At 38.6% G+C, this 27,563-nt stretch overlaps 1 protein-coding gene across 1 annotated transcript in view; it reads right to left on the reverse strand.

Annotated features, from left to right (window-relative positions):
• The window catches only part of NKAIN2 (sodium/potassium transporting ATPase interacting 2), a 644,621-nt gene that overhangs the window by 525,040 nt on the left and 92,018 nt on the right, over positions 1–27,563 (reverse strand). The window contains exon 4 of the mRNA XM_052646092.1: positions 2,387–2,467. Within this exon, the coding sequence (XP_052502052.1) occupies positions 2,387–2,467 (81 nt within the window). The remainder of the gene's footprint in view (positions 1–2,386; positions 2,468–27,563) is intronic.

Here is a 27,563-nt window from a genome sequence, read left to right on the forward strand (position 1 = left end):
ACTACTTTGTATTATTTCTTGTCAATATTCATTATGAAGAATTAACTCCTTTACAAAATGCTTTATGGAAATAAACACACTCTCTCACATACATAAAGACCACAGAATGTCCTCCCTGATTTTATTTCTCATGTTTGTCTTTCAGCCTCAAACAATCTGACCCATTCATATGGTCAAACAGTTTTTGGGGGGAGGTGAAGGAATAAAGCCATTTATATTCTGTAACCTAAGTATTATCAGCAGTTTCAGGAGCCCCATTTTTGAGCTTTCATATATCTGTACATTTTTCAATCACCATTGCTTCCTTCTGGCACTCTATTACTTGAAGAATGTGAGGCAGTTGCAGAAGCTAAAGAATTAAATGGCATAAATACATCTTTCTCAAACCCTTTGAGCAGGAAAAGGGAGGAAAAACTCAGAACAGATAACAATATAACTGTGCCCTTTATAGTTTTTCTTTAGATTATTTGTTAAAAGGAAATTATTAAATTTTCATGTGCTCTGCAGAGTCTAGCCTTGGTTTAGAAGATGAAAAAGAAATATTATTAACTGCTTCACTGCCAAGGGACAGCTGTTACCTGCCTGTGTGCGTTAGCAGAATTCTTAATAACTTGGGTTTCAACTCTCTCGAATGCTGTTTTAAGATATACCCTCACTTCAATTCCAATGCCCATGTCCAAGGTCATGAGATCACAAGCTTTATCCAGTGCCTACAGTCATCATGTGGAGTGGGAAGCAAAATTACAGAACATTTGTGCAGCCAGCCTGGTTCAAACCTCTCCTTTATTAATATTAAACAAACTCTCAAATCTGCGAGATCATCTTGCTTAGCCAATACGCCTAACTACCTGTCTTCCAATGATTAAGGTGATTATTTCATTGAAAATGTCATTGAAAGTCATTTTAGTGAGGAATCTCTTTGAAGAAATTACATTTTACAGCAATGTGTATAAATTGGGCAAGGAATTCAAGTCCTGGGAAGCATGCATGCTTTTCTGGCCTGAAAGAAATGTGAACTTTAAGCAGAAAATTAAGTGTCCTTCTGAGAGTCACCTGAATAATTCGTTTTCATTGGTCACGACATGTTCAGGAAAGGCCTGCCTGCTGCCAGGAGTGTGGAGTATGATGCCTGGTGAGAATCACAGAAACGCCATCCACCAGGGCAGATACAGCAGAGGGTCCCAGTGAGAACTTGTCCTAAACGTGATCCTAAAACTACAGGTTCCAGAAGCCTGGTGTCTATCTCATATGATAGTGTCACCCTCTTATCTTTCATCATTTGCTTTAGTTAAAAAAAAAAAAAAAAAAACAAGATTATTTATACTCAGGATCATAGTTAAATAATAAACAAACAGACTTGAAAATGAAAATGCTCAAAGAGCTTTGTGAAGTGCCTGTATGCGAGATTAGAAATGTGAATTACCATGACCCCATCCCCCATGCATCAAGCTATCTAGCCCTGTGAACAGAGTTCCTGGCCACTTTCAGCTCTTTTAGCCTTTTAAAGCAGGTTGTCATCTCTGGGTTTTAAAAGTGTCAACATCTTTGCATCATCTTTCTGCTCTAAGCAATAGAGAAGTAAAAGAACATTTTTATAATCTCTTTTAAAATAATTATGAAAATTTACAAGTTTACAACTCTCTCCAGTGTCTCAAGTAGGATTTGCTACTGTTTTGAATGGATGATCTTATTTGACTTATTTGCTGTTAACTGCATTCAATAGAATAAGGATGATGGTTTTGGAGATGTACAAACTGCACTATTTCAATAGTAAAAGCATTTATGTTAGAAATATAATAGCAAGACACACATGCAAATACAGAAACATACACACACTCATAGAAGTACAGCACAAAATGAAACCTGGATGAAAATATAAGTATTTTAAGTCTTTCCGAGACTGTTTTAGAACAAAATATCTATTTCATTCATTTATGTGATAAATTATATCCCTCTGGTAACAATCTTACTCAACTAAAACTCATTAATTATTTGAATTATTACATTGCTATTGGGGTCTAATTAGGTAAGTCTTCAGCAGAATAATAAGCAAACTAAGTGATTTCAGAAAACCTTCAAGATCTTACTTTTGATAAAATTCCTACTCTGCTTCAGAACTCGCTCATGAGTCAATGTTTTAAAAAGTACACATTCTTATTGTAACCAATATTTTACTTTAGCTTGCTTAAAGTAATAAATGGCATTTTTGTGACACACTGAAATATTTCTTTGATTGTAGAAATGCAGAGAGATAGATGAGGACAGCTTTCAATTTACCTTCGTATGAGGTGCATCTAAGTGACTAAAGCAGGGTAAGCCTGCCTTACTTAGGAAGAGGCTTGTTAACACACAACTGATGACTCAGGCAAATCAGATGGCAAATTACCTTTGAGAGGTCCCCAGCCTCCAAATAGAAGCAGATAACAAACACATTCCACGTAACCCAGAGGACTAGCCAGACAGCATACTGTAGAAAAGCAAGAGAGAAATAACATAATTAATTTTGAATCAGCTGAGTAAGATTTAAATAGAACTTGAACTTTTGAACACCAAATCTTAAAGATTAATGGGGAATATTAGATATCACTTCTTTCTAAGAAACAGGATGAGATGTACATTTATCTCTAGTTTGATTTTTTTTTTCCCCTCACTGTTATGGACTATAGTGTTACAACTCAAACTAGCTTAGGGATAACGTCTTCATTTTTTTTTTAGACAAAATAGATAGCAGCCCACATTTCTGTTTTCAGGGGGAATGGTTATGGTTTCTAGACATTAAAAAAATAATGCCTGAATAGATGTATCAACTACAATCCTTCAAAAAGAGAACTCTTATTTTCATTTAGCAAGATCAACTCAATGCTTGATAACATGTAACCTTTCCCCAAGTTAGCTAGCATCATCTTCAAATCAGTTTTCATATCTTTGTCCCATCTAATCATCTTTCTCTCTTTGGTATCTTTTTTTCCGTTTATCATTTCATCTTAGTTTATCCTCTTGAGATCCCCCATTATAGTGACCATCTAGTTATTATCTCTAATTCTATTCTGTTGTCATATTCAGGGTACTGTCTTTGTCAATGACAAAATTTTCTTACCAAGACACAGTCCTGAGCATTCAGTTAGCTAACATTTATTAAGCCCCTCGTTAGCAACATGCTAGAAAGACAATGGGGATAAAAGACCAACGATACATTCTTCCTGAGTTCAAGGCAAGTAAAGGAAGCAGATCAGAAGAGATGCTTCTTATACAAGAATCATAAAAAGATGTATCAGTTCAGTTCAGTTCAGTTCATTCGCTCAGTCCTGTCCGACTCTTTGCGACCCCATGAATCGCAGCATGAAAGGCCTCCCTGTCTATCACCAACTCCTGGAGTTCACTCAGACTCGCATTCATTGAGTCAGTGATGCCATCCAGCCACCTCATCCTTTGTCGTCCCCTTCTCCTCCTGTCCCCAATCCCTCCCAGCATCAGAGTCTTTTCCAATGAGTCAACTCTTCGCATGAGGTAGCCAAAGTACTGGAGCTTCAGCTTTAGCATCAGTCCTTCCAAAGAAATCCCGGGGCTGATCACCTTCAGAATGGACTGGTTGGATCTCCTTGCAGTCCAAGGGACTCTCAAGAGTCTTCTTCAACACCACAGTTCAAAAGCATCAATTCTTCAGTGCTCAGCCTTCTTCACAGTCCAACACTCACATCCATACATGACTACTGGAAAAACCATAGCCTTGACTAGAAGGACCTTAGTCGGCAAAATAATGTCTCTGCTTTTGAATATGCTACCTAGGTTGTTCATAACTTTTCTTCCAAGGAGTAAGCGTCTTTTAATTTCATAGCTTCAATCACCATCTGCAGTGATTTTGGAGCCCCCAAAAATAAAGTCTGACTAGTCTGAACTTAAGGAAGAAAGATAGCAAAAGTGTGTAAAGTATTCTGAGAAGAGGTAGCCCTGTGAAGTTTAACAGAAGAGTTGAAACACCTTCCATTAGAGGTGAACCAAGATAACTTATGGATTTTACCAAATAAGTGAATCAGAGTTTGCAAGGACTACCATGGGAGGGTACTATAAACACAGAGAGCAGCAGGTGTGATTTAAAAAAAAAAAGATGAAACAAGAGACTTCTACATCATTTTTCTGCTAAATAAATACCAATGACTCCCATTATTTATACAGTAAGTTCCCAAATCTTTATTTTACAGTTCAAGGACCTCCATGAATATTGTACCATGTTGTCTTTCAGACACGTTTCAGTTCATCCTTCAAGCCATTATGACTTACGTATGTATTGGACTGCTACTCTTCCATGTACGTGGAGAGTTATTTCTTACCTCTGAGCCATTTTGTATGTTATTCTTTATCCTTCAGTAATTTTTCTTTTTCCTAATACTCCTCTTACCACATATCAATATTCTATTTTTCTTCAGAGGTCAATATAAGTATCATCTCTTGAGTGATACCCAGTTGGAAATGGTGTATCCCTGCTTTATGATCCAGTAAGATCAGCTACCCAAGACGAGCAGGTCATGGTGGAGAGTTCTGACAGAATGTGGTCCACTGGAGAAGAGAATGGCAAACTACTTCAGTATTCTTGCCTTGAGAACCCCATGAATAGTATGAAAAGGCAAAATGATAGGATACTGAAAGAGGAACTCCCCAGGTCTGTAGGTGCCCAATATGCTACTGGAGATCAGTGGAGAAACAACTCCAGAAAGAATGAAGAGATGGAGCCAAAGCAAAAACAATGCCCAGCTGTGGATGTGACTGATGATAGAAGCAAGGTCCGATGTTGTAAAGAGCAGTATTGCATAGGAACCTGGAGTGTTAGGTCCATGAATCAAGGCAAATTGGAGATGGCAAGAGTCAAGGTTCACATTCTAGGAATCAGCAAACTAAAATGGACTGGAATGGGTGAATTTAACTAAGATGACCATTATATCTACTACTGTGGGAAGGAATCTCTCAGAAGAAATGGAGTAGCCATCATGGTCAACAAAAGAGTCCAAAATGCAGTACTTGGATGCCATCTCAAAAATGACAGAATGATCTTTGTTCGTTTCCAAGGCAAACCATTCAATATCACAGTAATCCAAGTCTATGCCGCAAACAGTAACACTGAAGAAGCTGAAGATGAACGGTGCTATGAAGACCTACAAGACCTTTAAGAACTAACACCCAAAAACGATGTCCTTTTCATTATAGGGGCCTGGAATGCAAAAGTAGGAAGTCAAGAAACACCTGGAGTAACAGGCAAATTTGGCCTTGGAATGCAGAATGAAGCAGGGCAAAGGCTAATAGAGTTTTGCCAAGAGAATCCACTGGTCATAGCAAACACCCTCTTCCAGAAGACTCTACACATGGACATCACCAGATGGTCAACACCGAAATCAGATTGATTATATTCCTAGCAGCCAAAGATGGAGAAGCTCTACACAGTTAACAAAAACAAGACCAGGAGCTGACTGTGGCTCAGATCATGAGCTCCTTATTACCAAATTCAGACTCAAATTGAAGAAAGGAGGGAAAACCGCTAGACCATTCAGGTATGACCTAAATCAAATCCCTTATGATTATACAGTGGAAGTGAGAAATAGATTTAAGGGCCTAGATCTGATAGATAGAGTGCCTGATGAACTATGGAATGAGGTTCGTGACATTGTACAGGAGACAGGGATCAAGACCATCCCCTTGGAAAAGAAATGCAAAAAAGCAAAATGGCTGTCTGGGGAGGCCTTACAAATAGCTGTGAAAAGAATGCTCAAACTACCACACAATTGCACTCATCTCACATGCTAGTAAAGTAATGCTCAAAATTCTCCAAGCCAGGCTTCAGCAATACGTGAACCATAAACTTCCAGATGTTCAAACTGGTTTTAGAAAAGGCATAGGAACCAGAGATCAAATTGCCAACATCCACTGGATCAAGAATAAGCAAGAGAGTTCTAGAAAAACATCTATTTCTGCTTTACTGACTATGCCAAAGCCTTTGACTTCGTGGATCACAATAAACTGTGGAAAATTCTGAAAGAGATAAGAATACCAGACCACATGACCTGCCTCTTGAGAAACCTATATGCAGGTCAGGAGCAACCGTTAGAACTGGACGTGGAACAACAGACTGGTTCTAGATAGTAAAAGAAGTATGCTAAGGCTGAATATTGTCACCCTGCTTATTTAACTTATATGCAGAGTACATCATGAGAAACGCTGGGCTGGAAGAAGCACAAGCTGGAATCAAGATTGCCGGTAGAAATATCAATAACCTCAGATATGCAGATGACACCACCCTTATGGCAGAAATTGAAGAAGAACTAAAGAGCCTCTTGATGAAAGTGAAAGAGGAGAGTGAAAAAGTTGGCCTAAAGCTCAACATTCAGAAAACAAACATCATGGCATCTGGTCCCATCTGTTCATGGGAAATAGATGGGGGAACAGTGGAAACAGTGGCTGACTTTATTTTTTGGGACTCTAAAATCACCGCAGATGGTGATTGCAGCCATGAAATTAAAAGACATTTACTCCTTGCAAGGAAAGTTATGACCAACCTAGATAGCATATTCAAAAGCAGAGACATTACTTTGCCAACAAAGGTCCATCTAGTCAAGGCTATGTTTTTTTCCAGTGGTCATGTATGGATGTGAGAGTTGTACTGTGAAGAAAGCTTAGTGCTGAATAACTGATGCTTTTGAACCGTGATGTGTGAGAAGACTCTTGAGAGTCCCTTGGACTGCAAGGAGATCCATCCAGTCCATTCTAAAGGAAATCAGTCCTGTGTGTCTATTGGAAGGACTGATGTTGAAGCTGAAGCTCCAATACTTTCGGCACCCCATGCCAAGAGTTGACTCATTAGAAAAGACCCTGATTCTGGGAGGGATTGGGGGCAGGAGGAGAAGGGGACGACAGGATGAGAGGGCTGGATGGCATCATTGACTTGATGGATATGAATTTGAGTGAACCTGGGGAGTTGGTGATGGACAGGGAGGCCTAGCATGCTGCAATTCATGGGGTCACAAATAGTCGGACACGACTGAGTGACTAAACTGAACTGAACTGAAGATCTGGCTTTCTCAAATTTCATTCCAAATGTCTTATATCTAATTATTTGCATATTTTTTGTCCTTTGCACAATGACAAGTTCTTTGAGGGAAAAGACTATTTCTATGTATACTTATACCCGTAAGTTTCTAAGTTAATTCTTGGTACAAAATAGGTATTCAATAAATATTTTGTAATCAATCAATGAATGAGCAGCAATATGGGGGGAAAAATCTTCATTTTCAGAAGAACTTCTTATACCCATTACAGATTTGATTTTCATGAGAATACTATGATCATTCATGTAGTGTGAGGACTGAGCCCTAAATGATAAGATTGAGTGCTCAGTAGCTTCACTTGTTTCTAACCTTTTGCGACCCTATGGACTAGGACTGCCAGTTTCCTCTGTCCACGGGATTTTCCAGGAAAGAATATTGGAATGGGTTGCCGTGCCTTTCTCCAGGGGATTTTCCCAAACCACGGATCGAACCAGCACCTCCTATGACTCCTGTATTGTAGATGGATTCTTTACCCCTGAGCCACTGGGGAATCCCAAATGATAAGTCTATGTAATCATAAATCATAACTCGGCTGCTTTTCAAGTGATGCTTTCATCTAACTGCTGAAAATGTTCATTGCTCAGAATAAAGTAAGGGCAAAACTAAATGGCCAAACACAAAAGAAAGGGTTTGAGAAGTGAAAGCTTGGTACTGGAAATACAGTGAGTAAGGTAAGCAGGCTGGGGTGTGACATAATCATAGTTCATTATAAGCATTCCTAAGATTAGTGAATCATGTCTTTAAGACAGCTCATTTATTTGACAGTTTAGAATTATCAACAGTCAAGTGTTATAATATTAACAATGAAAATATCTTTAATAGATATAGATACATGTATACTCATAAAATAAATATCCCTGGTAAAAATGATTGGACTATATTCATCTTTTGCTCAAACTTAATTATGAAAGTGTTTGTCAGTTGTGTCCAACTCTTTGTGACCCCATGGACTGTAGCTCACCAGGGTCCTCAGTTTATGGGATTCTCCAGGCAAGAATACAGGCGGGGGTTGCCATTCCCTTCTCCAGGGGATTGTCCCGACCCAGGGACAGAACCCAGGTCTCCTGCATTACAGGCAAATTCTTTACTGTCTGAGCCACAAAAGAAGCCCTTATTTTAGCTTTATTTTTGCATCTTCAACAATAGCATCATTTATTCTGCCTAGGCATTCTCATCACTTTCTCATCCATTGTTACGATACAAAAGAACAAAAGCAGCCCAAATAAAGCAGCTTATTTCCTAATTCTTGATCATATTATGACCAGGGATTGCCTGCTTTATGATATAAATCCTTTCTCCTAATTCATAAATCCTATTACATCTACTTCATGCTATAGAAACGTTCAATTATAAGAAATAAAACATGCTAAATACATTAAATAAAATATACTGCTATTATAATTAAGTTGATTATCAGCCAGAATCGGATAAAAATCCAATTTTAATCATAGATTACAGTGCAGATCAAAGAGAAAGGCAGGTTTCTACCTTCTTATTTTACCAAGGCTGCTATTACATACTCACACTTCCTTATGATTTTATGTCTATGGACACATTTTAAAGACTGCATAATTTTCAGTTTATTTTATAAGATTACATTTCCCCTCAGTTCTAGAATTTTCTTATTGTAGAAAATATTTAAAGTTTTGATCATATATAGCAAATTGAGAAAAATACCATGCTTAGATATAATCACTTGTATCATTTTAGTGTGTTTCATATGTACTTTTTCTATTAGTGCATTTTTCAGCCATATATGTTACCACAGGAATCTTTCTCTATATTCTGTTACCTGAATTTTTTTGCACTTGATTAAAATATCTCATTGAATATTCTGTAACATATGTTGCAATGCAATGATGTACTATAAGTTATTCAACTAATTATATCATTAAACTTTTTGTGCTTTTCTTATTCTATTTTGATCAATTCCTATAAATTTGGATTTTGCATAAAAAATTTCAGTTCAGTTTGACATGTTAAATCATACCTGAAAATATTTTGTTTAAATGGACTATTTCTAAGACAGACTGTAAATGTTAGAATATCCAACAGGCATCGTTTTAATGAACGTATAAACATGGCTATTAAATTTTATGCAACTCGAAATAAAAACAGAATCCCCAAAGGCATTCTATTCTTGAAGCAAAAAGTGGAAAATAATTCTCTTAGATTGAAAAAAAAATGATACTCATTCACCATGAAGACACCTGTATATAACTAATTTCTTTCAATTCATGCAACATATTTCAGACAAGGATATTTATAGCCCAAAGGCTAGAAGGATTCCATTGAAAGAGCTTTTGAGCGAAATAATAATAAATCAAGTTATATAGGAACATCTTAACTGACATATGCAAATAAGAGGTTTGAAAGGCTAAAAAAACATAAGAATTAGTGAGAAAATACCAACCTACACTTTTAAAAGCTGAATTCATGCAGTTTAAGAATTAGATAGTAATTCTATTCATGTATATCTGTTCTTATAGCGGAGTTTTATGATGTAATATGTAGAGCTAAAAGTGATACGTGAGGAAAAAAAATCTTCAATCTATTAAAAGGCAACTTGTGTTTTATTGTCACATATTCATCACACCTTGTGCCTAGAAATGGCATCACAAAAGCGCATTCACTTCTTTCCAGTCAGCAAACAATTTAAAACTCATCTCTTTCGATATTCTTCCTTTTTGAAATCATAGTTAAAGAACTGTAATAACAGCGGTTTTTCCTGTGTTGAAATTTCCCAGTAACACCAAAGAAAATGAAATTGCCTCAGTTTCTGGTTATCTAGAAACCTAAAAATCACAGTCAAGATGATATTAGAATGAATTTTAAAAATAACTATTATAAATGTGAATTCAAAAAAAATTATATATCTAATACTGTTTTATGTTGCTCTGATGTACCCAACTTCCCATGCAAAAATATGACAGAATTTATTAATATTACTTGTTACTTTATATAGCCAAATAAATAATAATAATAAAATAAAAATAAATAATAAATAGTCTTTGTGGATATAACTGTTAAATATTTTGAGATGGGGAGATTATCCTGGATTATATGGGTGCCCCCAAAGAAATCATCAGTTCAGTTCAGTCACTCAGTCGTGTCCGATTCCTTGCAACCCCATGGACTGCAGCATGCCAGGCCTCCTTGTCCATCACCAACTCCTGGAGTTTACTCAGACTCATGTCCATCAAGTCAGTGATGCCATCCAACCATCTCATCCTCTGTTGTCCCCTTCTCCTCTCACCTTCAATCTTTCCCAGCACCAGGGTCTTTTCAAATGAGTCAGTTCTTAAAATCAGGTGGCCAAAGTATTGGAGTTTCAGCTTCAACATCAGTCCTTCAATGAATATTGGAAAATTCGTAGAATATTCAAAGAAATCATGGGTATCCTCATAAATGGAAGGCAGATGGTTATCTTACACACATAAATAGAGTGAAAATGTTAGTTTCTCAGTCATTTGTCCAACTCTTTGGGACTTCATGGGCAGGCTCCTCTGTCGATGTAATTCTCCTGGCAAGAATACTGGCGTGGGTAGCCATTCCCTTTTCCAGGGGATCTTCCCAAAAGAGGGATCAAACCCAGATCTTCTGCACTTCAGGTAGATTCTTTACCAACTGAGCTACTAGGAAAGCTCCATGATGAACAAAACAGATTTAAAGATGACTTTCACATGGTTACAAGCCAAGGAACCCTGTAGCTCCCAGACTCGGGAAGAGGCAGGGATTAGATCTCCCCTTAGAGCTTCTGTAGATAGTATCAGCCTTGAGTTGGGCTCAGTGATACTGATTTCAGAATCTGGACTCCAGACCGAGAGCGAATGAACTTCTGTTGGTTTAATTCACAAAGTCTGAGGGCATTTGTTACAGCAGCCCTAGGAAACTAATACACCTATCCAAATCTTCTCTTCTCCCTTCCACTGAGCTGTCAATGAAATGTAACCCTGAGGAGTATAATACCTAAGTACTTGTGAATAAATGTAATTATCTTCAAAATTAAGATCCACTTTTTGGGGGGGGGGGGGCAATTACATTGCTGCTCCAGAATCAGTCCTTTGCTGATCTCTTAAATGGCATGTGTTATGCTTAGTTGCTCAGACATGTTGGTCTCTTGCTTTACTTATATGCCTTAAGTAATTACTGTGAAAGTCTTTTGGAAAAAAACATTCTTGTTTTATGAGTCTCAACCTGTTCTTAGGGTATTCCCAACATTCTAACAATAAAAAGCTATTGCATAAAGTTCTAGGATACAGAAATTGGCACATTTAGAATATTTACAGATTTGTTTAAAAAATGTCAAAATAGGTTAAATAGCTAGAGAAAGATACAATTCAAGTAACTTCTTATTGCAACTAACTCTGGAAGCAAGGAAGGGGAAAAGAAGGTAATAGTCATTATCAGTATAATGGATTGATCATATTTAGTTGGGAAAATTATATCATATCATTAAAATATTAAGAATTCCAATAAACAATTTGGATTCCTTTTATTTCTTTTTCTGCTCTGACTGCTGTGGCCAAAACTTCCAGAACTATGTTGAATAGTAGCGATGAAAGTGGGCACCCTTGTCTTGTTCCTGACTTTAGGGGAAATGCTTTCAATTTTTCACCATTGAGGATAATGTTTGCTGTGTGTGTGTGTGTGGGGGGGGGGGGGGTTGTCATATATAGCTTTTATTATGTTGAGGTATGTTCCTTCTATTCCTGCTTTCTGGAGAGTTTTTTCATAAATGGATGTTGAATTTTGTCAAAGGCCTTCTCTGCATCTATTGAGAAAATCATATGGCTTTTATTTTTCAATTTGTTAATGTGGTGAATTACATTGATTGATTTGCGGATACTGAAGAATCCTTGCATCCCTGGGGTAAAGCCCACTTGGTCATGGTGTATGATCTTTTTAATGTGTTATTGGATTCTGCAATTCTGCAATTCCATTCACCATTGCAACAAAAAGAATAAAATACTTCGGAATATATCTACCTAAAGAAACTAAAGACCTATATATAGAAAACTATAAACACTGATGAAAGAAATCAAAGAGGACACTAATAGATGGAGAAATATACCATGTTCATGGATTAGAAGAATCAATATAGTGAAAATGAGTATACTACCCAAGGCAATTTACAGATTCAATGCAATCCCTATCAAGCTACCAGCAGTATTTTTCACAGAGCTAGAACAAATAATTTCACAATTTGTATGGAAATACAAAAAACCTCGAATAGCCAAAGCAATCTAGAGAAAGAAGGATGGAACTGGAGGAATCAACTTGCCTGACTTCAGGCTCTACTACAAAGCCCCAGTCATCAAGACAGTATGGTACTGGCACAAAGAGAAATATAGATCAATGGAACAAAATAGAAAGCCCAGAGATAAATCCACACACCTATGGACACCTTATCTTTGACAAAGGAGGCAAGAATATACAATGGAGTAAAGACAATCTCTTTAACAAGTGGTGCTGGGAAAACTGGTCAACCACTTGTAAAAGAATGAAACTAGATCACTTTCTAACACCACACACAAAAATAAATTCAAAATGGATTAAAGATCTAAACGTAAGACCAGAAACGATAAAACTCCTAAAGGAGAACATAGGCAAAACACTCTCCGACATAAATCACAGCAGGATCCTCTATGATCCACCTCCCAGAATTCTGGAAATAAAAGCAAAAATAAACAAATGAGATCTAATTAAAATTAAAAGCTTCTGCCTTCTGAATGGGAAAAAATAATAGCAAATGAAGCAACTGACAAACAACTAATCTCAAAAATATACAAGCAACTTATGCAGCTCAAGTCCAGAAAAAATGACCCAATCAAAAAATGGGCCAAAGAACTAAATAGACATTTCTCCAAAGAAGACATATGGATGGCTAACAAATACATGAAAAGATGCTCAACATCACTCATTATTAGAGAAATGCAAATCAAGACCACAATGAGGTACCACTTCACACCAGTCAGAATGGCCGCGATCCAAAAATCTGCAAGCAATAAATGCTGGAGAGGGTGTGGAGAAAAGGGAACCCTCTTACACTGTTGGTGGGAATGCAAACTAGGACAGCCACTATGGAGAACAGTGTGGAGATTCCTTAAAAAATTGCAAATAGAACTGCCTTATGACCCAGCAATCCCACTGCTGGGCATACACACTGAGGAAACCAGAATTGAAAGAGACACATGTACCCCAATGTTCATTGCAGCACTGTTTATAATTGCCAGGACATGGAAGCAACCTAGATGTCCATCAGCAGATGAATGGATAAGAAAGCCGTGGTACATATACACAATGGAGTATTACTCAGCCATTAAAAAGAATTCATTTGAATTAGTTCTAATGAGGTGGATGAAACTGGAGCCGATTATACAGAGTGAAGTAAGCCAGAAAGAAAAACACCAATACAATATACTAACACATATACATGGAATTTAGAAAGATGGTAATGATGACCCTGTATGCAAGACAGCAAAAGAGATGCAGATGTGTAGAGTGGACTTTTAGACTCTGAAGGAGAGGGAGAGGGTGGGATGATTTGGGAGAATGGCATTGAAACATGTATACTATCATGTAAGAAACGAATCGCCAGTCTATGTTTGATGCAGGATACTGGATGCTTGGGGCTGGTGCATGGGGATGATCCAGAGAGATGATATGGGGTGTGAGGTGGGAGGGGGGGTTCATGTTTGGGAACTCATGTACACCCGTGGTGGATTCATGTCAATGTATGGCAAAAAAAAAAAAAAAAAGAATTCCAATAAACAAACAGCAGTCCTAAATTTATCAGCCATCACAATTACCTTGAAAATTTAGAAAGGTCTTAAATTATTAATTGTTTAAAATATGTCCATCCAAATATTCTTCAGTATCACTTTTTAGTAATTTAGAAATTTTTAGCATTTAACCCCTAGTGAATACTGCCATATTTGATCCCACAGATTGAGTGGAAACCATTACCTTTAGCTGTATGTATATATTTTTATGACTGTTATGGCTATTCTGAAACCATATATGGTTCTAGTTTATTAATGTATCCTAGCATACCTAGGGGCTTCCCTGGTAGTTCAGATGGTAAAGAATCCACCTGTAATGCAGGAGACCCCAGCTCAATTCCTGGGTCAGGAAGATCGTCTGGAGAAGGAATAGGCTACCCACTTCAATATTCTTGGGCCTCCCTGGTGACTCAGATGGTGAAGAATTCATCTGCAATGAGGGAGACCTGAATTCTGCCAGGGGCCAGCGTGAGGAACTCCGCCCATGGCAAAGGTCATGAGGAAGGAGGTTTGGCATACGCAAAGGCGTGATCAAGCCTCAGGAAACCCCCCGTTCCCGAGCATCTAACCCCAACACCAGAGTCTGTTTTATGCTCTCACCTACACCTCTGACTTTACGGGGGGCTCTCCCCCATAACCGTTTCTCTCAGAGAAGGAGTAAACGTGCAGCTCCAAGGCAATAAAAATTCTTGGGTGTGACAAGAGTGTTTCAGCTTACGGACTCCTCTGAAGGTTATCTAGCCCGCCTGTATAGGTTCGTCCGGCCACATGTGATTGTTTACAGCCTCCCAACCTGAGAGGCATGAGATGTTTTAGACTTACTAAAGGCAAATTCTTTTGGGGAGTTAGAAATTATTAGTATAATGGGTTGGTTAGGAATTATATTGGTGAAGGGTTTTTCATTTGTTGTGTCAATAATTGCTGCTAATTCCCTGCTCTGGGTGGGACAAGGATGTTACAGGTCAAACCTCTCTACTGACAGACTAGCTTGTGTGACAGGATTATCCATACTCCTGCCACTATGCACATGATTGTTTACTACCTCTTAACCATAAACAGCACAGAGAGTTCTGGAGTATTTTGAGAGTCTTAATTAGCATAGGGCTTTTTCTTCTTGTTGAGTCAATGATTGGCACCAGGCCTCCATATCCTTAGGCACCTGGGAATATATTAATCAATATATTTGGACTATAGAAAAGGAAATATGGTAGTTTTTGATGTTAGCAATACTAGACTTTTTGAGTTAATGGATTTTCTCTTTTGTAATAGATCGCTGTACTTTGTTATAAATCACTGTGTCCTTGCTATGTAAAAATGTAACTTTATCATATCTTAAGACTAAATAGATCTTAAGGGGAGCATTGGTGAAAGGATTTTCATTTGTTGGGCTGATGTTTGCTGCTAAATCTCCATGTTCCTGCAGGCAGGCCGGACGGCTCAGTGAGGTGCATAGCACCAGGGACCTGAGTCATGTTTCCTGTTAGCTGGGAAGAAAAAAACAGCATTCCTTGACCAAATTAGGAAGACTTCCCATACACACCAACCAGAAAGAGACAGGACATGCGCTCATCCTGTCTAGCCAATCATGTAACGCCAGCTACTCCTGTAACTGAGACAAAGAACTGACTGTATATAAACCGCCATATTCCTTTGTTCGGGGTCCCTGTCGGATTCCGCTGTGTTGGATGAGACTCGGACCCTAGCGCGCTAGAAATAAACTCCCTTTTGCATTACTGTGGAGGATTTGCTTTCTCTCGGTCGGTTCGGAGATACGGGCTCGGTGCATAATAGTTCCCTACCCTTATAATGAATATAACTAGCATATAGGAAGAAATAAGTATTAACCTTTAAGCATATAGGAGAAATAAGTATTAACCTTTAAGACTAATCATGTTAACCTTGGGTTAAATAAATTCCTTTCTTGATTGTAACTCACTACACCCTCACCCTATAGGAATGCAACTTTATTTGGAGGGTGGTGCCCGGTTTAAGAAAAAACACACTTGGAAAAAATAAGTTTTTTGGTTATCAGAAAGAAAGGATCATAAAATGTCAGCAGGTCTCACTCATGGCCAGAAGATGATGTAATATCCCTAAGACCTTTTTTTATACATTTATGTGAAGCACCTGATTTTGATAAAGGTCAGGACTGCTGACCCCCACGTGACTCTGTATTCATTCCTACGTGGAACAAAAGGTATATAAGCTAACCCAAAAATAAAGACATCGGATCAGTTTCCGGAAAGACTGATTCCCCCATGTCGCTTCTTTCTTGCTCCCGTTTTTCTGGCTGAATTCCCATCTGGAGCATGGATGCTATTCCATGTAATCCAAGTTATTCAGCCTCCTTTTCTCCACTAATCTTCCTACTACACTATCCATTTCTAATCTCTCTATGTCTGTGATTAAATATGTATTTTTCCAAAGACGCCAACTCTGTCCCCACCTTCAAATCACCCTGGATCCACCGCGGCTGGACCCCGGCAGGATTCGATCCCTGGGTTGGGAAGCTCCCTTGGAGAGGGGATGGCAATCCACTCCAGTATTCTTGCCTGGAGAATCCCCGTCGACAGAGGAGACTGGCGGGCTACAGTTCATGGGGTCAGGAAGAGTCAGAGATGACTGAGCGACTAAGCAGCGTCAGCAGCATACCTAAAAATGTTGAATCCCCTCTCCTTATTAACAAGCAATAAGATTTAAAAGATATATGATTAACCATATATTGAATTATAACCTTTCAACTGTGCTTTAAGAATTCATAGCACACATAGACAATGGCACTGTTTGGAAAGCTCAATGATATAAACAAAGGAGATGGCATGCAACTGAACATGACTAACTCAGGGGTTCTGATCACCCCAGGTTCCTGAAGAGCTCAACATGCTAATACATCTGCAAACTATTAGCTGTGACACTCTTGGGAAGTTCTGCTCTGAAAACTCGTACCCAGTACAAACTTTCTCTTCAAAAGGACAAATCATGCTAATGCATCAAAAATAAAGTCGGCTTGCTCAGCCTGCTCAACAGGGTAGCTGGTTCCCCACTTGTCTTTATATTCTTTATAGTCATCTAGAGGGTGATTCTGAATATCACACATATGATCCAATTAATTGTGTAGCAATTACAGCAAATAGGGACACATCAGTGAGGCAAAGTTCAACTCAGTAGCCACAAATAAACATAAATATATATTGATAGTATAGTATTCTAAAGTAGGTGCTTGGATACCTTTTAGATTGCAATGCTTATATGGAGAATGAAGTTCCAAATTTATAGATGTTAATATATCTGTGCATGTTAGTCATGAAAAACCACATACTATTTTTCTCATCATTGAAGCACTTCGTTTTTCACTTTGTCAAATAGCTTTTCATTTACTATTTCAAAAGCAAGGCTGAAATTATTAATTTCAGAATCACTGTGGTAACATGGATAAAAATGAAAGCAAAACAAAAAACAACCATTTCAGTTCGGAAAGCTTTTGATTGCAAGTAATAAATATTGAACTACAGGTGGTTTACAGACTAGGGTTTTCTTTTTTTATACATGACGTCTGGAAGTGGTGTGTGGTAGGCACAATGCTGCTGTGGCTCTAGGTCTATACCTTTTTGGATTTTCTTTTAAATCCTCATACAATTAACACTTACAGGCAGAAAGTGCTGGGCAGAAAAGATCCCTTCCTTCTGTAACATTTTATTCTTTTGGAAAAGAAAAGAAAAAAATTCCCAAATGCACTCAGCAGACTTCCTTACATCTCATTAAGTAGAACTGTCTCACCTGCCTCCTTTCCTAAACCCAATCACTGGCAAAGAGAATTGGGGTTATCGTTGTGGTTTTATGCCAATTTTAATTCATCCCATGGGCCAGACTCTACTTCGACTTCTGACAACCATACACATATTGGGATTCTGTTAGCAGCAAATGAAGGGAAGGCAGATTTGTGTCCCACTCTAACCTGTGCACATTCGAAATTTTTGTTTCCTTTAATATGCAAAAATGGATAATTACTATTTAACATTTTTCAAGTATATCTTGTTTTCTAGAGAAATACTCAACCATTTGCTTTGGTAAGACTGTACATATTCAACTGAACAGAGACATAATTTAGTATTACACCTAAAGTAAGTAAAATATTTCAGACTATCCATGGAGGAAGCACACATATCAGATGTAGTTTTTTATTTTTTTTTCTTTTTGCAATCTGCAAGACTTAACTTAAGGGACACACAAAGAGGAAAAATACAGAGTGTTAGCTGTCTCACTAGAAATATAAAACATCTATGTCTTGAGAAGGAAGAAAAATGTTATGGAAAATATTAATAATAGTTATATAAGGAAAACAAGGCCCTCTAAAGAGTTAAAAGTAGGAAGTTAACCATGGCATTTTCAAAATTTATGAAAATATGCTTCATTAAGCATATGTGGTGGGTGTGTCATGGTTGAGAATATTGATTAAGCATAATCTACCACTTTCCTTTTGAAATTAGAAAATATCTTGTCTCTTCCAACCAAAAAAGTTTTAATCTCTTCTTAGCTTTATTAGTCCCCAAGCCTATCACATTCAAACCTAGTCTAATAGTCAGGTAAACAACCTTCTAAAATATGTAAATTACCCTAGTTGGGTAAATCTAATAATGCAACCTTTAAAAATGACTATTTTTTGTGCTTTGTTTAAAAACATCCAAATACAGATGCATGTCAAAATACATATATTTTATCTTATTTTAGGCTGATGAATTAAGGAAACCTCATTTCTCTTGGGGCTTCCCTCATGTCTCAGATGGTAAAGAATCTACCTGCCATATGGGGGACATGGGTTCAATCCATGGGTTGGGAAGATCCCTCAGGTCAGTTCAGTTCAGTTCAGTCGCTCAGTCGTGTCTGACTCTTTGCAACCCCATGAATCGCAGCACGCCAGGCCTCACTGTCTATCACCATCTCTCGGAGTTCACTCAGACTCACGTCCATCGAGTCCGTGATGCCATCCAGCCATCTCATCCTCTGTTGTCCCTTTCTCCTGCCCCCAATCCCTCCAGCATCAGAGTCTTTTCCAATGAGTCAACTCTTCACATGAGGTGGCCAAAGTACTGGAGCTTCAGCTTTAGCATCATTCCTTCCAAAGAAATCCCAGGGCTGATCTCCTTCAGAATGGACTGGTTGGATCTTCTTGCAGTCCAAGGGACTCTCAAGAGTCTTCTCCAACACCACAGTTCAAAAGCCTCAATTCTTCGGCACTCAGCCTTCATCACAGTCCAACACTCACATCCATACACGACCACAGGAAAAACCATAGCCTTGACTAGATGGACCTTAGTCGGCAAAGTAACGTCTCTGCTTTTGAATGTACTATCCAGGTTGGTCATAAGTTTTCTTCCAAGGATTAAGTGTCTTTTAATTTCATGGCTGCAGTCACCATCTGCAGGGATTTTGGAGCCCCCCAAAATAAAATCTGACACTGTTTCCACTGTTTCCCCATCTATTTCCCATTAAGTGATGGGACCAGATGCCATGATCGTCTTTTCTGAATGTTGAGCTTTAAGCCAACTTTTTCACTCTCCTCTTTCACTTTCATCAAGAGGCTTTTTAGCTCCTCTTCACTTTCTGCCATAAGGGTGGTGTCATCCGCACATCTGAGGTTATTGATATTTCTCCCGGCAATCTTGATTCCAGCTTGTGTTTCTTCCAGTCCAGCGTTTCTCAAGATGTACTCTGCATATAAGTTAAATAAGCAGCGTGACGATATACAGCCTTGACGTACTCCTTTTCCTATTTGGAACCAGTCTGTTGTTTCATGTCCAGTTCTAACTGTTGCTTCCTGACCTGCATACAGATTTCTCAAGAGGCACGTTAGGTGGTCTGATATTCCCATCTCTTTCAGAATTTTCCACAGTTGATTGTGATCCACACTGTCAAAGGCTTTGACATAGACAATAAAGCAGAAAGAGATGTTTTTCTGGAACTCTCTTGCTTTTTCCATGATCCAGCGGATGTTGGCAATTTGACCTCCTGTCCCTCTGCCTTGTTTAAAACCAGCTTGAACATCAGGGAGTTCACGGTTCACGTATTGCTGAAGCCTGGCTTGGAGAATTTTGAGCATTACTTTACTAGCATGTGAGATGAGTGCAATTGTGTGGTAGTTTGAGCATTCTTTGGCATTGTCTTTCTTTGGAATTGGAATGAAAACTGAACATTTCCAGTCCTGTGGCCACTGCTGAGTTTTCCAAATTTGCTGGCATATTGAGTGCAGCACTTTCACAGAATTATCTTTCAGGATTTGAAACAGCTCCACTGGAATCCCATCACCTCCACTAGTTTTTTTCGTAGTGATGCTTTCTAAGGCCCACTTGACTTCACATTTCAAGATGTATGGCTCTAGATTAGTGATCACATCATCATGATTATCTGGGTCGTAAAGATCTTTTTGTACAGTTCTTCCATGTATTATTGCCACCTCTTCTTAATATGTTCTGCTTCTGTGATGTCCATACTATTTCTGTCCTTTATTGAGCCCATCTTTGCATGAAATGTTCCCTTGGTATCTCTAATTTTCTTGCAGAGATCTCGAGTCTTTCCCATTCTGTTGTTTTCCTCTATTTCTTTGCATTGATCGCTGAAGAAGGCTTTCTTATCTCTTCTTGCTATTCTCTGGAACTCTCCATTCAGATGCTTACATCTTTCTTTTTCTCCTTTGCTTTTTGCCTCTCTTCTTTTCACAGCTATTTGTAAGGCCTCCCCAGACAGCCATTTGCTTTTTTGCATTTCTTTTCCATGGGGATGGTCTTGATCCCTGTCTCCTGTACAGTGTCACAAACCTCATTCCATAGTTCATCAGGCACTCTATCTATCAGATCTAGGCCCTTAAATCTATTTCTCACTTCCACTGTATAATCATAAGGGATTTGATTTAGGTCATACCTGAATGGTCTAGCGTTTCTCCCTCCTTTCTTCAATTTGAGTCTGAATTTGGTAATAAGGAGTTCATGATCTGAGCCACAGTCAGCTCCTGGTCTTGTTTTTGTTGACTGTATAGAGCTTCTCCAACTTTGGCTGCAAGGAATATAATCATTCTGATTTCGGTGTTGACCATCTGGTGATGTCCATGTGTAGAGTCTTCTCTTGTGTTGTTGGAAGAGGGTGTTTGCTATGAACAGTGCATTTTCTTGGCAAAACTCTATTAGTCTTTGCCTGCTTCATTCCACATTCCAAGGCCAAATTTGCCTGTTACTCCAGGTGTTTCTTGACTTCCTACTTTTGCATTCCAGTTCCCTATAATGAAAAGGACATCTTTTTCGGGTGTTAGTTCTAAAAGGTCTTGTAGGTCTTCATAGCACCGTTCAACTTCAGCTTCTTTAGCATTACTGGTTGGGACATAGACTTGAATTACCGTGATATTGAATGGTTTGCCTTGGAAACGAACAAAGATCATTCTGTTGTTTTTGAGACTGCATCCAACTACTGGATTTCAGACTCTTTTTTGACCATGATGGCTACTGGTTCCAAATAGGAAAAGGAGTGCATCAAGGCTGTATATTGTCACTCTGCTTATTTAACTTATATACAGAGTACATCATGAGAAATGCTGGACTGGAAGAAACACAAGCTGGAATCAAGATTGCCAGGAGAAACATCAATAACCTCAGATGTGCAGATGACACCACCCTTATGGCAGAAAGTGAAGAGGAACTAAAAAGCCTCTTGATGAAAGTGAAAGAGGAGACTGAAAAAGTTGGCTTAAAGCTCAACATTCAGGAGACGAACATCATGGCATCCAGTCCCATCACTTCATGGGAAATAGATGGGGAAACAGTGGAAACAGTGTCAGACGTTATATTTTGAGGCTCCAAAATCCCTGCAGATGGTGACTGCAGCCATGAAATTAAAAGACACTTAATCCTTGGAAGAAAAGTTATGACCAACGTAGATAGCATATTCAAAAGCAGAGACATTACTTTGCCAATTAAGGTCCGTCTAGTCAAGGCTATGGTTTTTCCAGTAGTAATGTATGGATGTGAGAGTTGGACTGTGATGAAGGCTGAGCGCCGAAGAATTGAGGCTTTTGAACTGTGGTGTTGGAGAAGACTCTTGAGAGTCCCTTGGACTGCAAGGAGATCCAACCAGTCCATTCTGAAGGTGATCAACCCTGGGTATTCTTTGTAAGAAATGATGCTAAAGCTGAAGCTCCAGTACTTTGGCCACCTCATGGGAAGAGTTGACTCATTGGAAAAAACTTTGATGCTGGGAGGGATTGGGGGCAGGAGGAGAAGGGGACGAAAGAGGACGAGATGGTTGGGTGGCATCACTGACTTGATGGATGCGAGTCTGAGTGAACTCCGGGAGTTGGTGATGGACAGGGACGCCTGGCATGCTGCGATTCATGGAGTTGCAGAGTCGGACACGATGGAGAGACTGAACTGAACTCAACTTGAGCATTCTTTGGCATTGCCTTTTTTTGGGATTGGAATGAAAACTGACCTTTTCCAGTCCTGTGGCCACTGCTGAGTTTTCCAAATTTGCTGGCATATTGAGTGTAGCCCTTTCACAGCATCATCTTTCAGGATTTGAAATTGCTCAACTGGAATTCCATCACCTCTATTAGCGTTTTTCATAGTGATATTTTCTAAGGCCTACTTGACTTCACATTCCAAAATGTCTGGCTCTAGGTGAGTGATCACACCATCATGATTATCTTGGTCATGATCTTTTTTGTACAGTTTTTCTGTGTATTCTTGCCACCTCTTCTTAATATCTTCTGCTTCTGTGACATCCATAACATTTCTGTCCTTTATTGAGCCCATCTTTGCATGAAATGTTCCCTTGGTATCTCTCATTTTCTTGAAGAGATCTCTAGTCTTTCCCATTCTGTTGTTTTCCTCTATTTCTTTGTATTGATCACTGAAGAAGGCTTTCTTATCTCTTCTTGGTATTCTTTGGAACTCTGCATTCAGATGCTTCTATCTTTCCTTTTCTTCTTTGCTTTTCACTTCTCTTCTTTTCATAGCTATTTGTAAGGCCTGCTCAGACAGTCATTTTGCTTTTTTGCATTTCTTTTCCATGGGGATAGTCTTGATCCCTGTCTGCTGGTCAATGTCACGAACCTCTGTCCATAGTTCGTCAGGCACTCTATGTATCAGATTTAGTCCGTTAAATCTATTTCTCACTTCCACTGTATAATATAAGGGATTTGAATTAGGTCATACCTGAATGGTCTAGTGGTTTTCCCTACTTTATTCAATTTGAGTCTGAATTTGGCAATAAGGAGTTCATGATCTGAGCCACAGTCAGCTCCTGGTCTTGTTTTTGTTGACTGTATAGAGCTTCTCCATCTTTGGCTGCAAAGAATATAATCAATCTTATTTCAGTGTTGACCATCTGGTGATGTCCATGTGTAGAGTCTTCTGTGTTGCTGGAATAGGGTGTTTGCTATGACCAGTGCATTTTCTTGGCAAAATTCTATTAGCCTTTGCCCTGCTTAATTCTGTATTCCATGGCCAATTTGCCTGTTACTCCAGGTGTTTCTTGACTTCCTACTTTTGCACTCCAGTCCCTTATAATGAAAAGGACATCTTTTTTGGGTGTTAGTTCTAAAAGGTCTTGTAGGTCTTCATAGAACCGTTCAACTTCAGCTTCTTCAGTGTTACTGTTTGCAGCATAGACTTGGATAACTGTGATATTGAAAAAGGAATGGCTACCCACCCCAGTATTCTGGCCTGGAGAATTCCATGGACATAGGAGCTTGACAGGATATAGTCCATGGGGTTGCAAAGAGTTGGACATGACTGAGCAACTTTCACTTTCATTCTTCTTGGGTGCTTTGTATGACATTAGACTGTAAGGATAGGGTGAGCATAAAGTTCTCCCAAACAGTTAAATTTGATACAACAATACAACTTACTAACTTGTGTTCGGATAAGAGTTCTGTCAAAATTTTTTCTGGGTCAATATTTTTTTCTTCCTGCATAAGTGACAGGATAGCATCTACCAGTATTTCATGTGGTATGTGTCTTCTGAGTACCTGTCTTCTTGGTTGGATACTGTTAATAGTAAAAGCTTGTCTGTGTGTATACGCATGCTAAGTTGCTTCAGTCGTGTCTGACTCTTTGTGACCCTATGCACTGTAGCCCTCCAAGTTTCTCTGTCCATGGGATTCTGCAGGCAAAAATACAGGAGTGGGTTGCCATGTCCTCTTTCAGGGGATCTTCCCACCTAGGGATTGGAACCCAGGTCTCTTGCATCTCCTGCATTGGCAGTGAGTTGTTTACCACTAGTATGACAAGGAAAGCACAAGGCATACCATATCTGGTGAATATCGTTAACTCTACTGATATTTTGGGCTCAAGATGTTCAAGCTGGTTTTAGAAAAGGCAGAGAAACCAGAGATCAAATTACCAACATCCGCTGGATCATGGAAAAAGCAAGAGAGTTCCAGAAAAACATCTACTTCTGCTTTATTGACTATGGCAAAGCCTTTGACTGTGTGGACCATGGCAAACTCTGGAAAATTCTTAAAGAGATAGGAGTACCAGACCACCTGACCTGCCTCTTGAGAAATCTGTATGCAGGTCAGGAAGCAACAGTTAGAATTGAACATGGATCAACTGATTGGTTCCAAATAGGGAAAGGAGTACATCAAGGCTGTATATTGTCACCCTGCTTATTCAACTTATATGCAGAGCACATCATGAGAAATGCTGGGCTGGAAGAAGCGCAAGCTGGAATCAAGATTGCCGGGAGAAATATCAATAACCTCAAGTATGCAGATGACACCACCCTTATGGCAGAAAGTGAAGAGGAACTAAAAGCCTCTTGATGAAAGTGAAAGAGGAGAGTGAAAACGTTGGCTTAAAGCTCAACATTCAGAAAACGAAGATCATGGCATCTGGTCCCATCACTTCATGGCAAATAGATGGGGAAACAGTGGAAACAGGGACAGACTTTATTTTTAGTTTTTTTTTGGCGGGGGGGGGGGGGGGGGTGGCGCTGCAGAATCACTGCAGATGGTGACTGCAGCCAAGTCGCTTGCTCCTTGGAAGAAGAGTTACCCTGTATGCGAGACAGCAAAAGAGACACAGATATATAGAACAGTCATTTGGACTCTGTGGGAGAGGGAGAGGGTAGGATGATTTGGGAGAATGGCATTGAAACATGTATAATATCATATATGAAACAAATTTCCAGTCCAGTTTTGATGCATGATACTGGAGGCTTGGGGCTGGTGCATTGGGACGAACCAGAGGGATGGTACAGGGAGGGAGGAGGGAGGGGGGTTCAGGATGGGGAACACGTGTATACCTGTGGTGGATTCATGTTGATGTATGGCAAAACCAATACAATATTGTAAAGTAATTAACCTCCAATTAAAATAAATAAATTTATATTTAAAAATAAATAAATAAAATAAATAAATTAAAAAGCAGAGACATTACTTTGCCAACAAAGGTCTGTCTAGTCAAATCTATGGTTTTTCTAGCAGTCATATACGGATGTGAGAATTGGACTATAAAGAAAGCTGAGAGCCAAAGAATTCATGCTTTTCAACTGTGGTGTTGCAGATGACTCATGAGAGTCCCTTGGACTGCAAAGAAATCAAACCAGCCCATCCTAAAGGAAATCAGTCATGAATATTCATTGGAAGGACTGACGCTGAAGCTGAAACTCCAATATTTGGCCAGTGATGCGAAGAACTGACTCACTTGAAAAGACCCGGATGCTGGCAAAGATTGAAGGCTGAAGGAGAAGGGAACGACAGAGGATGACATGTTTGGATGGCATCACTGACTCAAAGGGCATGAGTTCGAGTAAACTCCAGGAGTTGATGATGGACAGGAAGGCCTGGAGTGCTGCAGTCCATGGGGTCACAAAGAGTCAGACACGACTGAGTGACTGAACCGACTGACTGAAAGAGATAACCATACATTCAAATCTAAATATTAGTAATTCTGTGTTAAAGAGGAAAACTTAAAAGGGACTTTTAATTAATTATCTACATTGAAACACACACTGCATAAGACAGAAGCACTGAATATAGAAAGTTTACCCTCAGAGGAGCTAATCATGAAATATTAGAACTATTTTTATCAGTTGGTTTAAAAGGGAAAATTTGCTTAAAACTACTTGGTTCAATGCAGACAATAATCCAGTTTTAAGTTATGCGTCTTTTCACTCTATGAAAGATACTCTGAAAATAACAATCATTGTATCCAATAAAAATGGCTTTTTTATTTCATTTCTAGCTTTTTTAAGAACACAAAGGTAAAATTATAGGCTTATTTTATTAATTCAGCCTTTGGCTTCATGTGTGAACTTTGATTCATAAATGAAATACTATTAAACAAAATATGTTTCTGAAAATCAATTTAGCAATTTTCTTAAATTTATTAATTTTTATTTGAATTTGTGGTAAACATAATAATGACCCCTCAAATGCATCTCAACTGAATTGCTAGGACCTGTGAATATGATGAGTTATCACTCCTTTGACTATATTATTCTTTTGTCAGAACTGACCTAAAATAAGGAGATTATTCAAGTGATCCTCATCTAATCACATGAGTCTTGTAAAGCAGATAGTTTTTTTTTTTTTTTTTTCTGGTTGGTGGCAGAAGCAGACGTTGAAGAGATATATAATGCATGTGAAGTTGAAAACAATCCCCAGCAAGCAGCCAGCAAGAAAATGAGGACCTCATTCCTACAATCAAATGTAATTGAATTCTGCCAAAAACCTAAATGAGGTGGGTGAAGACTGTACCCCAGGGGCCCCAAAATAGCTACTATCTTGATACCTGTCTTCTTAGACCCCAAGTACAGTATTCATAGTATTCAACCAAGTCCACCTGGACTTCTGACCTACAGAAAAGTGAAAGAATAAATGAATGGGTGTTATTTTAAGCCTTGAAGTTTGTTATACAGCAATGGGAAACTAATATATCAACACCGAGATTTTCATTTTTAGAAAATATGTTTAACTGTTAAGTAATTTGCCACAGGGGTCAAGTGCTATAAATCCATTGTATATTAAACAGACTGGATTTAACAGAATCTTTCAGGCTGAATTTTGGTATAGGTAATTCATTCTGAATTTTAAGACATTTTTATACACTACATCAATTTGCTTATAGTGATTTCTAGAAATAAAATTATCATTATTTATTAGTCATTTCATCAGTCAGTTATTTCATAGAAAGGTATATTTAGAAATTAGGAGGTTTGGGTTTAAATTCTAACTCCATAATGAGTCCACTTCTATAATTTGGACAGTGTTGGTATTTCTATCTAATTTTGAACCTAACATTCCTAGATGAGTGCAAGGTGATTTTATTATTATTTCTCTGGAGAAGTATATACTTTCTTACATAACAAGCTTTAGCTGAAGTGCCCATGGGCTAGTCCAACAATGGTGATACAGTAAACAGAATCTTTCACTCCTTATGTCAGCCACTTAAGACAGTCAATCATTTTTATTGGATATAATGATTGCAGAGTGATATCCACCAAAAGTATTAGCACCAGCAATCACTTTTTGTATCATCATACAAGGACTCTTTTATAAAGGAGGTATTCATCATTTCTTAAGAAATGTATCTTAAGAAGACACCATCAGCATTCTTAATGGCTGTCAAGTAGACATATTCTTTGTAAGACTGACATTACTTGGTCAAAAGTGGTGGTGGTAGCAGACAGGGCCTTGGAG

This window comes from Budorcas taxicolor, chromosome 9, assembly GCF_023091745.1.
Source record: "Budorcas taxicolor isolate Tak-1 chromosome 9, Takin1.1, whole genome shotgun sequence".
Taxonomy (NCBI): Eukaryota; Metazoa; Chordata; class Mammalia; order Artiodactyla; family Bovidae; genus Budorcas; species Budorcas taxicolor.